The sequence below is a fragment of the Cynara cardunculus genome (assembly GCF_001531365.2).
Source record: "Cynara cardunculus var. scolymus isolate 2C chromosome LG 17, CcrdV1, whole genome shotgun sequence".
NCBI classification, from domain to species: Eukaryota; Viridiplantae; Streptophyta; class Magnoliopsida; order Asterales; family Asteraceae; genus Cynara; species Cynara cardunculus.
This window is the reverse complement of record NC_037544.1, coordinates 2,489,646-2,501,712: the sequence shown is the minus strand read 5'-3', so window position 1 is coordinate 2,501,712 and position 12,067 is coordinate 2,489,646. Positions and strand designations below refer to the sequence as shown.

At 34.1% G+C, this 12,067-nt stretch overlaps 2 protein-coding genes across 2 annotated transcripts in view; both read left to right on the top strand.

Annotated features, from left to right (window-relative positions):
• LOC112500233 (dol-P-Man:Man(6)GlcNAc(2)-PP-Dol alpha-1,2-mannosyltransferase) overlaps positions 1-2,139 on the top strand; it is a 16,103-nt gene extending 13,964 nt beyond the window's left edge. Inside the window, 1 exon segment of the mRNA XM_025103622.1 lies at positions 1,897-2,139. The gene's annotated coding sequence lies outside the window, so the exon portion shown is untranslated.
• A 4,467-nt stretch (positions 2,140-6,606) lies between these two features.
• On the top strand, positions 6,607-11,269 carry LOC112500119 (14-3-3 protein 9). The gene is made up of 7 exons (XM_025103426.1): positions 6,607-6,782; positions 7,600-7,906; positions 8,119-8,206; positions 9,045-9,154; positions 9,258-9,406; positions 9,924-9,970; positions 11,054-11,269. Exons 1-7 carry the CDS (start codon positions 6,710-6,712, stop codon positions 11,054-11,056), a joined length of 777 nt encoding a protein of 258 aa, XP_024959194.1. The 5' UTR covers positions 6,607-6,709; the 3' UTR covers positions 11,057-11,269.
• Positions 11,270-12,067: the final 798 nt, after the last annotated feature.

Genomic DNA, 12,067 nt, shown 5'->3' with positions numbered 1-12,067 from the left:
CTTACTTCCTTTCCCATTCAATTCAACCTTGGGTGGAACATCTGCAGCACCACCATATTTTAACAATAAGAACAAGGCATCACCTGACCAATTTGTAAGCCTCTTTTCCCCAAATTTCTTGTTTTTATATGTAAACCAAATTCATATTCGTATTCGTATTATCTGAAACTATTCACAGCTCCAAGATGTCGAAAGCTGCGATTTTCTCGTGGAGCTGCAGCTTCAAAGACCTTTTCTTTCTCGAGGAAGCGACTTGTTAAAATGGGAGGTACTATCTCTTTCTTTCTTGGTATAAACCAAACGAGCGTAGTATATCCCACCCAGAAGTGGGGCCGGAGGAATAGAGCGATTGATTCTATTAAGCCCCTTGGGTTGTTAAAAGTGTGTGAGAGAGAGATCTTTATATACGTAACGTATAAGAGTATCTGCAACAGATTCTTCAAAATGGAGTGTTAAAATTCAAAATTTCCAAAAGAGATTAGTGCATCTCCAACAGATTCTCTAAATTAGAGAAATGAAGGTTTTGTTCTCTATATTGCTCTAATAGATTCTCTATGATGTTCTCTAAAATAGAAAAAACATGAAAAAACTCCAAGTTTGGAGAATTCTAGAAAAGAAATGACTATTTTATTCAGTCCCACCAATAAGAATAAATGTAAATGAAAAAAATTCGAAAAAATTATCAAATTAACTATTTAAAAGTTTTTGTTTTATGGTGTAATTTCTTTAATTCAATTTTTTATTATAATTTAATTTAAGTTTAATAATGAAGTAATTTGTTTTTGGTTTAATAATATAATTTTTTATAAAAATAATAATTAAGTATTCTGTTAGAACTCAATGATTTTTAAAATTATATTTTAGATTTCTTATATTTAAAATGAGATGTTTATTCTTTATTTGATTATGTTTAACTGTAGTTAGTTTCACGAATTCAAATATGGAGCTTTAATAAGTTGTATTTACACACAATTATTTGTAATCTTGAATTTTAAGTAATATGTATCAATAAATAGTACTTCATGAAAAAAAATGGTTTTTAAGAGTTTCTGTCAGATATTTTATTATATAGTATAGATTATAGATAACCTGTTGAAGATGCTCTTACATTCCACGCGAACAACTTTCTTCTTTTTGGAAATTACAACATTAATTATATTTATTAAATATTTCATACATTTAGTAAAATATAATTTCTTATTTCTGAACATTTAATTTCAAGCTTTCTTATTGGTGGGAATATATAATAAGTAAATTTCATTTTCGTCCTTGTGGTTGGTTAAAAATTGCGATTTTTAACCTTATGGTTTAGAAATTGCAGTTTTCGTTCCTATGGTTTGTAATTCATCGTTATTTTTGTTCTTATAATTTACAATTTATTGTTGTTTTGGTCCCTATGGCTTACAATTCTTTACTTTTTTAGTCCCTTGTACATAAAGGTAGGAATTAGTCCAAGGACGAAAATAACAATAAATTGCAAACCGTAGAGACGAAAATCACAATTCCTAAACCACAAGGACAAAAATCGAAATTATTAACAAACTATAGGGACGAAAACCATAATTTACTCTAAAAATGTTCTCTCTCATGGTATTCATTTTTGGGATTTCTCCCAATTTAGAGAACTTCGCACACTGTCTCCCACTTTCTCCATTTTGGAGAATTTGTTTGAAGCAAAAAATCAATTCTCCAGTTCTTTAACACACGGGTGAAAATATATGACAAGCGTTGGTCGTGTAGGTGGTTGCAGCATTGCCATATCTAGATAGGGAGCTTTCGCCCCCTTTACACCGATCGTTCTTCATACCATATGTTTGGGAGGAGAAAAACATATTTGGGATCTACAAGTTATTGAAGAGACACAAAGGGCAACAATAGGTTTTGCAAGCAGATAACCACAAGCAAGTGATCTTTGGGACTTGTTAGATTACTAATTTTAGGGCTCATTCTTGAGTTTCTTCTACAATATGTTGTCTTTCTTTTGGTTTTTTTTTGTTGGGTTATGTTCCTCTTTTTTCCTCCGTCTTTCTATCCCCTAGACTAGACCCTATTTTGCATGAAATTTACTGGTTTCGTTTGTTTTTTTCCTATTAATTCATGCATGCATGCATGCTTGCCCATCCCTATTTCATATTTTAAATAGTCGCTTACTAAATGAAATTTTTTTCACTGAGTCTTACCCCGTCAGTGAGAGGGATGACTCTTACCCGGTAAGCATTACTAGGAAAAATATTGTATTAATGGACTAAAATCTTATTTGATAAGTTGAGTGAAAGTTTTTTCCCTTACTAAGTAAGCGTTTACCGGATAAGATTTGGTAAACCCTTAAAAGTCTTATCTGGTGAGTGAAAGTGTGGACTCTTACATGGTAAATGAGAGTGACAACCGACAACTCTTACCCGATAAACATTTACCAGAAGAAAATCGTATTGATGGACTAAAATTTTACCCAGTAAGTTAAGTGAAAGTTGACTCTTACCAGTAAGTGATTACCAGGTAAGATTTGTGTAAACGTTGTTTACCGACTACTTACTCGGTCAGTGCTTTTTGGGTATCATTTATCTTATCGAGTGTAAATGACAAATATCGAAAATTTTACCCGGTTAGATTATAGGAAGGACTAAAAATCTTACCGGGTAAGTGAGGAAAAAGATTTTTACCCGATAAACACCAATAATCCATTTTGATGGCCAAGAATATCACTCGATAAGATAAGTGAGGATAGAAACTGGCAATGTTTTCCCGATAAGCGTTTGGTAAATGACTCAGTCCTTGTAATCGCTCTTAAGGGGTAAGAATCTAAGATTATTAATCCTTGTCATGTTCATCGGATAAGGTAAAGTGACTCGGTAAACACTTGCCCTGAAACATTTTAAATGAATTTGCATTAAACAGTTTCATTTTAGCAGCCAAAAGGCCCTAAATTATTGCACACTAGACACGATAATTTCCCACTTTGATGCCTTGTCACCCTTTTAAGCTATTCACTCGACAATTTTAGTGATCGGCTTTTGTACCATATAATTAATAGTTGCTTTCAACCCCCGCCTTACCTTACACGCTAAATTAATTATGATTTGGTATGAAATGGAACTTGACATTCTCTTTGGGATTGGTTTTCGTGAGACCACAAAATAATACTGAAACTTCACAATAAAACTTTCCCAACAAAAACGTTGTTAAAGTTTTACCTGGAGGTCTCAGGTTCAAATCCAATGAGAAATAAAAATCCCCTTGTGGCCACGGAGGTTCAAATGCGGTGACTCCGGACTATCTGCAAAGCAGGTGATCATCTTGGGATTAATCGGCTCGCATAGCGGGTTGGATATTCAGGTTAATTAAAAAAAAGTTTAATCTTCACTGTGTTTTACTGTAAAGGTTTATCTTTACATTGTTTTGTTGTGAAAGTAGAGTGTTGTTTATGTGGTCTCACGAAAATAGTCTATTCTCATGTGATCTCAAATCCTTTTCCTTCGCTAATAAGAAAATACAAATTGTTTTTTTTTTTCCTAATAACACAACGTTTTTTAAGACTTCTTTTTTATTTTATGTGAACATTGAGTTTGGCTTATTAGATGTTCTTAATTTTGTCTTATCAAGAGACCGTTTACGGATCGTGCTTATTGGTTGTCACTTATTTTACTGAGTAAGTATGACAGTGATCGAGAATCTTACACGGTAAGAGACATAGAAAGGACATAGAATCTTACATGATAAGTGAGTAAGAAAACTCTTACCGGATAACATGATGAAGTTTATAAAATAACTTGATAGATTTATAACAGAGTGACGAACAGTTATCAGTCTAGTTCGACACCTTGTTCTCAACTGAACTAGTAGACAGACGCTTTTGGGCGTTTCTCAAAAGAGTTAGATCCGCCTAATTAATGTAGTAGTTCAGTTATTCTTTTAACAGACAGTGAAAGTTTTAGATAAAAGCAGAAGATCTGATCTGTAGTGAAAGACTGATTTCAAATCTTTTAATATTATCATTTCTTGTTGTGGGTCATAGCAATTTAATAGTATATTTTTTGTTCAATCTAAAATATGCATCAATAAACTTGCAAAAGTTAAAAGATGGGATTGTTGGTAATATCTTCATGAATTTACATTTAAGGGGTGTTTGGGATTCCTTATTTGAAACAACATATGTTTTTTTTTTACAAAAACATTTATCAACTTATTACAAGTCAGAATAGTTTAACTTCTTCAAAAACTTATTGTTACTAGTTTGGCACCGATATAAGTTGTTTATCCAAATACTCAAAAGTGTTTATTACCGGTGCCACACCGGAATAAGTCAATAAGTTATTTTTATAAGCAATCCAATTAGAAATTTTCATTCACCGGGTAAAATTGCCAACTATTGTCATCTTTTTTATCGGATAAAATTTTTAGTCCTTGTCAAACTCATCCAATAAGGTAAGTGACATTGTAAGCGCTAGTCAGTTAGTGTTTGGTAAACTGAGATAACTAAGGGGTCGTTTGTCAAACGCTTATGTGTTTACTGGTAAAAGTTACCACATTCTCTTTTTAAAAAAAATCAATAAAAAACAAAATATGTACCAACTTATTTAATAATTTGATAATAACAGAGAATCACTGCCAAAATTTTGGAAAATATTTATAAAAAAAAAATTCACTTACCTTATCGAGTAACATTCTTGATTATTAAAATGGATAATTGGTAAACGTCTTTTACCCTGTACACGCTAATCGGGTAAGAGTCTTCTCTCTCGCTTGCCTGATAAATTCGCAGTCCTTGCTACGACTCTTAGAGCATCTCCAATGCATAAGTCATTAAAAGACTTTTTACTTTTGCTACGTAATCTGCTCTCATCTGTTTAAAATATTTTATAAAAACCCCACATTTAATCTGTCATTTTAAAGTTCAGGTCATATTTTCGAAAACAAAAATTACTTAACAATGAAATTCAAAAATTACTTTGACATTTTATTTTCTTTCGAAACGAAGCTTGTAATTTATAAAAAGAGGAAACAATGAAACTTGATACAAAAATACAACGTCAAGGACGGACACACAAAAATCGATTCGTTAAAAAATGAAAAACGATGAATATATAATATGATTTTTGTATTTTTTTTTAAGTATTCAATATTGGTGTCATTTCGATCGTCTTGACCCTTAAGCTTTCTCCGAATGTTGTCCGGAACCGTATTGTCTGGAACTTTCCCTAATGGTTGGTTTCTTTATCTTTCTTTCTTTCTATTTGGAAGCCTTGGTTTCTTTCTGGTGGATATGGTTCGCTCCATCCAAATACTTAAACTGTTGTTTTTAGTATTTTTGGTTTTTTTCTCTTGATAGAAGGAGGCCAAGGAGCATTCCCCCCTCTATAAAAAAATGGTCCCAAAATGATATTTATGGTTATTCATTTATTATCATTTATATAGTTTAATAACAACACCTTATTTCCAAACAAAATCCTCTTTAAAAATCATGATACCTCAATTTCATATGTGTTTCTCTTTCTCTCTCATCATCACATTTTCTTGAAAAGTAGTTGACTTTGCCACCACCAATTCCTTGACCCTACCCCTCTAACTCCACATGCATCTGTATTCGTTTACTGGGTTACTTATCTTATACGTTTATTATAATATAATCAAGAATTTTATTGTTAAGATCGATGATAAGATCAAGAGTCTCATCTGATTAGTGTTTATCAAGTCAATTATTGTATACGATGTTGTTTTGATGGGCTGGATTAAAATTTTACCCGGTAATATAAGTGAGAGTGTTGACTTTTATCAATAAACATTTACTGGGTAAACGGCCATAAGTTCGAAAATTTCTATTATAGCATATTTTGGACCGTTAAAACATATCCTTAAAGCAAATATCGTAACCTGCAATTTGTACTTGAATTCTTCTTGTATCTGCTTGTTTAGTTAATTTTTTTAGCTTTTTTAATATTACGAAGTCATTTGCATGAAAATACTGTGTTCTTTTATAATTTTTTGTTATGATGGCACTTTCAAAATGTATAAGTATAAGACTTTTACTTTACGTTCTTTTATAATCTTGAGTTCTTGATCCAGCTTATGCAGACCGACTAATCTCCTGGTTAACCATTAATGCTGGTGTCATCCCAATTGAACCTTCATAGTTGAAAATGGCTTTTACAACGTCTGGATTCGAACTTGGAGAAATGAGATTTCTACTACATCCCACTGAGGCTTACTGGTGTGCCACAACCCAAGTGGCGTGAAAATGAAAATTGTAGGTTTTTATTAACCACGTTGATCATTCTGCACTAAACCATTCAGCAACTGCCAAACAGCCCCTTAAGAGCATTAACGTTGCCTTATTTAAGTGGTCGACGAGTAAGACAATCTAGGGTTTGTAGTTTTGTAGCATCTTGTCTTATTATGCCTTTACATGTAAGTAGTGCTTTGATCTAGAGACAAAAATAGAAATGAATCACAAATAATAGGGACTAAAATTGAAATTTTAAAATCACAGTGATAAATCCGTAATTTTTAACAAAGTACAGGGACAAAAAACGTAATTTATGATAGATATGTGTTTGAAATGAAAATAAATAAAGTTTTGTGGCAAAAACGAATATCCCCTAAATTTCCCCCACACATAAAAAAAAAAAACCAGTCACCCTCAAGTCTCTCCGCTTTCCACTCATCTTAGAGAGTAGAGAGAGAAAGTAGTCGGTGAGCTCAGAGATCGGCGGCCATGGCTTCTTCAACTGAACGTGAAAACTTCATCTATGTCGCCAAGCTTGCCGAGCAAGCGGAACGTTATGATGGTTAGCACCTTTCTTCTTCTTTCTTCATCTAGATCCGTTGTTGAAAATGTTGATTTCTTATTTTCGTTATCGTAGTTGAAAATTAGATCTGTGTAAGATGTAAAACATGATGCGTATATATAAACTACTTGCGGAAGTTTTTGATGTTATAACATTTGGTTGGTGATTGTAATTAGGTTAAGAAACTAATGAGTGAATATTGTACATTGGGGGACTTGAGTATGCTCGTTTGATCTGCTCAATAGTACATGGAGAAGGTAGAGAAATTAACATCTAGTGTTTGATAGATTAAAATTGATATGGATTTATCAAATTTAGAGAAAAATATGGAATTACTATCTTAATACATGCTAGAGGTAGTGAAGTATTACAGTGGAAACTGATAGTTTTCTTCTGCTAAATCATAAAATCATTCATATTATTCCATTTTTGTAAAACCACTAGGTCTGATGTTTGAAAATGTATTGGTGGGTTGTAAATTTGCAATGGAGATCTAGTTATTTAGTAAAGAGGAACTAAACTTTCAAGGCATACTGTAAAGAATCAGATTCATACATTTGGGCATGACATATGGTGGGTAGCATTTTGAGGCATCGAACAACGAACAATGACAAGGATTTACTTTTCACACGTCGACCATTAACTGAATTTGTAGCTATAGAAGATTGTTTTGTTTGGATCATTACTTGTGAACTTTTCTTTTGGCATTTATATAAAAAGAACTTCAGAAACATTAAGGGTGCAAAATTATAACTTATAGAAGTGATTAAAGGTTTAATTCAAACTTTGGTTTTCCTTTAATTTTGTTTTTGTGCAGAAATGGTGGATGCTATGAAAAAGGTAGCAAAGTTGGATGTTGAATTGACTGTTGAAGAGAGGAACTTGCTCTCAGTTGGGTACAAGAATGTAGTGGGTTCACGTAGGGCATCATGGAGAATATTATCTTCAATTGAGCAGAAGGAGGAATCTAGAGGCAATGAAGTGAATGTAAAGCGGATTAAGGAATATAGGCAGAAGGTTGAAACAGAGCTGTCTGACATTTGTAGTGATATCATGATTGTTATTGATGAGCATCTGATTCCATCCTCTTCCGCTGGTGAATCTACCGTTTTCTACTACAAAATGTGAGCGCGTTTGCGTATATAGAAACATTACATAAAAAGTTACAAAGAGGAATTTTGTCCAATTGTGTAGGATTTAAGATGGGTTTGTATGTTAGAATATTGTTCCATGATTGTACTAGTGTCCTGCATGGGAAATTGGATGATGGACCTAATAGCGTAAGATAAATTGGTTTGGTTCTAATATTTTTTTGATGGGTTTTGGTCGAGTACAGGAAAGGAGACTATTATAGGTATCTTGCAGAGTTCAAGTTTGGTAATGATAAAAAAGAGGCAGCAGATCAGTCGCTGAAGGCTTATCAAGTAAGTAGATATTGTAATGTAGCTTCTCCTTTTCCATATGGAAGCAATTGATTTCAGTTTACTTATTTATCATTTATAGTTCTTTTTTCCCTTCTTGAATGCTGCAAAATTTTTGCATCACATTAAAAATGTAACATTTATGTTTTAGAATCTTACCTTTTTAGTTACGAAGGTAATTAATGTTCTCAATCATTACACACACATTCATCTGTAATCCATGTCAATAGACCTCCTTATTGGCATTACAATTTATATTCGTTTTGGTAACTTCATTGTAAGATCCCCCATCGGTTGGGGAAGGAAACTAAGGTTGTCGTACAAGGAACTGGATACCTCCTTTTTAAGGCGCGTTTTAAAACCGTGAGTCTAGGTTTGAACAAAGCGGACAATGTCTGGTATGCAATATTACAAAAGGTATTAGAGCCGGGAACCGCATGGGTGTTCCATTGAGGACGTTGGGCCCCAAGGGGGTGGATTGTAAGATCCCACATCGGTTGGGGAGGGGAACTAAGGTTGCATTATCAGGGACTGGATATCTCCTCTATAAGTCACATTATAAAATTGTGAGTCCAGGTGTGGGAAAGCAAACAATATCCGGTACGATTGGCCTGGGATGTTATATCCATTCTGTGTACTTTTATCATCATCATCATCATCATCATCATCATATATGCATTCTTTTGTTGTATCTCAGGATCAAGCGTAGTTTGTGACCCATATATATATAGTTATGTGAACTCTTCATTTGTTGTCTAGCACACAAAACATTTAGCCTTTACAAAGCTTATTCCCAAGCTTGGTTTTCTATTTTCTAACCAGTTAAATATGCTATTTGCAGTTGGCTTCCACCACCGCAGAAGCTGATCTATCTCCTACTCACCCAATCCGGTTAGGTTTGGCTTTGAACTTCTCCGTGTTCTATTACGAGATTATGAACTCTCCTGAAAGGTATTATTAAGCTTAAAACTCTTTCTTTCAATCTTCTCTATATGCTTCACATAAAAAATTTGCTAAATTGTGTATCTTTCATTTTTTTTTGGGTTTGTATTAGGGCCTGCCATCTGGCAAAACAAGCTTTTGATGAAGCTATTTCCGAGCTTGATTCCCTGAGTGAGGAATCCTACAAAGATAGCACTTTAATTATGCAGCTCCTGAGGGACAATCTCACTTTGTGGACTTCGGACATCCCCGAGGATGGAGGTATTTTGTTCACTTAGCTAAACCAAGCATTCCCTTCATGTTTTCCATATTGTCAGGTCGCATGATCAGGATCCGTGTCTCGACACTTGGTTTAGCATGTGTGACCAACCACGTTTGTGGCAAAACTATGAATAGACAACTAAACATAGTCTTGGTATCGTCTAAATGATTTAGGACTGACTCATCGTTCTTTACGTTTCCCATAACTAATAACAATACGAAAACTTGTTAGTCCCATGTTTGACGTGACATTAGACTTGGACAGTTTGACACTAGCCCACCAAAATAGGTGGAACAAAAATCAGGGAGTTTGAGACAAGCTTGATAAATTACTAAACGACCATGTCAAATTAAAACCTAAAACCTTTCCACAATTCTTTTTCATCCACCTACCAAACTCTCGACTCTCCAGTCTTGTTCACCATCAAACGCACCTGAAAAGAGCCATCATTTATGTTTATATGGAAGTGGATTCTTATGCTATTTATTTACTACTATATATATTTTGCATTTGCAGAAGACCAAAAGATGGAGATCACCAAATCTGGAGCAGAAGATGCAGAGGTAAGCAATCCAGAATCATAATGCTATGTTCATTCAAACCATTTAACGTTTTTCGTTTTTCCGTTTTGTGAGATCCATTTTTTCGATTTTAAACCTACAAAAAAGAAAAAGAAAACCTCTCCCCGTCCCAAAGTAACGGTCCACAATGAAAAGGCACACACATTTAGGAACGTGTAATCATTACACTTTTTAATTAACTAATTGACAATATTACCCTTAATAAATTAAACTGCATGAGGGACTTTCTCCATCTCATAATTAAAGGGTATATTGAGAATGTAGTCATGTACTTTTAAAAAGGAGCACTTATTTTGATACAAACTAAAGTAGAAATATGAATACTTTGTGATGGTGGGAGTATAAGGCTCTACGGTCGGGTGTTGCTGTAGGGGAATGCTATATGCACATTTTTATGTCAAAATCAGGTCAAATCATACATTGAGAATGTAAATTGTAAGTATTGATGTGTATAAGTAGGAAACTAGCAGGTAGGGATGAACTTAGCATTATATAGGAGTGCATTTAATCTACATGAATGTCTTATGAGCACTGATTTATATCAAAATCAAGTTAAATCATACATTGAAATGTAAAAAGTAAGTACTGATGTTGATGTGTGTGAGAAAGAAACTAGTAGGTAAACCACAAGGGTGGTGTCTGATTAGTTTGAGCTTGGCTCCAAAGGTCAAAGGTACCAGGAGGTCCCAGGTTCAAATCCAAAGAGGAATAAAAATCCCCTTGTGGCCACGGAGGTTCAAATGCGGTGACTCAGGGCTATCTGCAAAGCAGGTGGTCGTCCTTGGATTAGTCGGCTTGCATAGCGGGTTGGATATCCAGCTTAATAAAAAAAAAAAAAAACTAGTAGGTAGGAGTGCATTTAGCCTACGGGAATAATGTATGAACGCCTATTTATATCAAAATCAGGATAAATCATACACTGAAAATGTAAAACGTAATTTTCAATGTTGATGTGTGCGAGATGAAAATTAGTAGACAAGTGTGCGTTCAGCCTATTCTTTTACGGTCACTTGCTTTTCGACCATTTCGTTCTTACTTTTTCCTATTTGCTAATTCCACTTGCAGTAAATTTGTATGAAGCATTCTTGGATGGAATGGAGTAAGAAAGGAAGATGTATTTTATTTGTAAGCCTGCCTGCCTGCCTGCCTTGATTTGAAAGAATTTCTTTAGTCTGTTTGTTTTCTTTAAATGGTTTGAGCCGCTTATTCATTCAGACATTTGTTGATTAAGACCGTCTGTCTTTTCTTCTGAATGAATCTTTATGGTTTTTAGCTTCATTCAAAACTGGTATAGTTTAATTTTTCAATTTTTTAGTATTCATTATTTAATATTATTAAAACTTGTTTTTGTTAGGTTATAACTGTAGTCATTAAGACACTTTTTCATAAAAAAAAAAACTCCTACCAAACATTACTTTCTATTAGGAGCTCTTTGGCAATTACTAAAGGGTTTGGTGCAGAATAATTAAGAGACTCTCATGATATATTGTAAAAATGAAATATAATTGTTTGGTAATTGTGTACAATAAAATTAGGGCTCTTAATGGTTAAGGGGAGATCCAGGATACAAAATCATTCAGAAGGTTTTAAAACCATTAAGAGACTTTTTTTTTGTTAAGCAAGATTCATTTCTTAACGATTCGGATGTTACCTCTTAATGAAAAACAACCCTTAAGTGCTTATTGGATAGACCGACCCTTGAAGTTAAAAGAGGAAAACATGTTCAAATTGTATTGAAATATTTACATCATCTTAAATTGCTTCATTGAAAAACATTATATCATTATTCTAAAAATTAGATTAAAGATGGGCCAAACCAATCAACCCGAACCCTAACCGGCCCATTCACTTTTAATTCTACTAGTAACATATTTGCGTGTAGAGATGGCCAAATGGGCCCGACCCGGCCCGTAACCGCCAGAGGACCGGAACCGGGACCGGAGAGGGACCAGAACCGGCCCGGGACCGGTATGGACCGGTTGTAGACCGCCGGTTATGAACCGGTTATGGATTTTAACGTTTTCTAGGACCGAGACCGGTTAAGACCGGAACCGGTTATGTAACCGGTTATAGGACCGG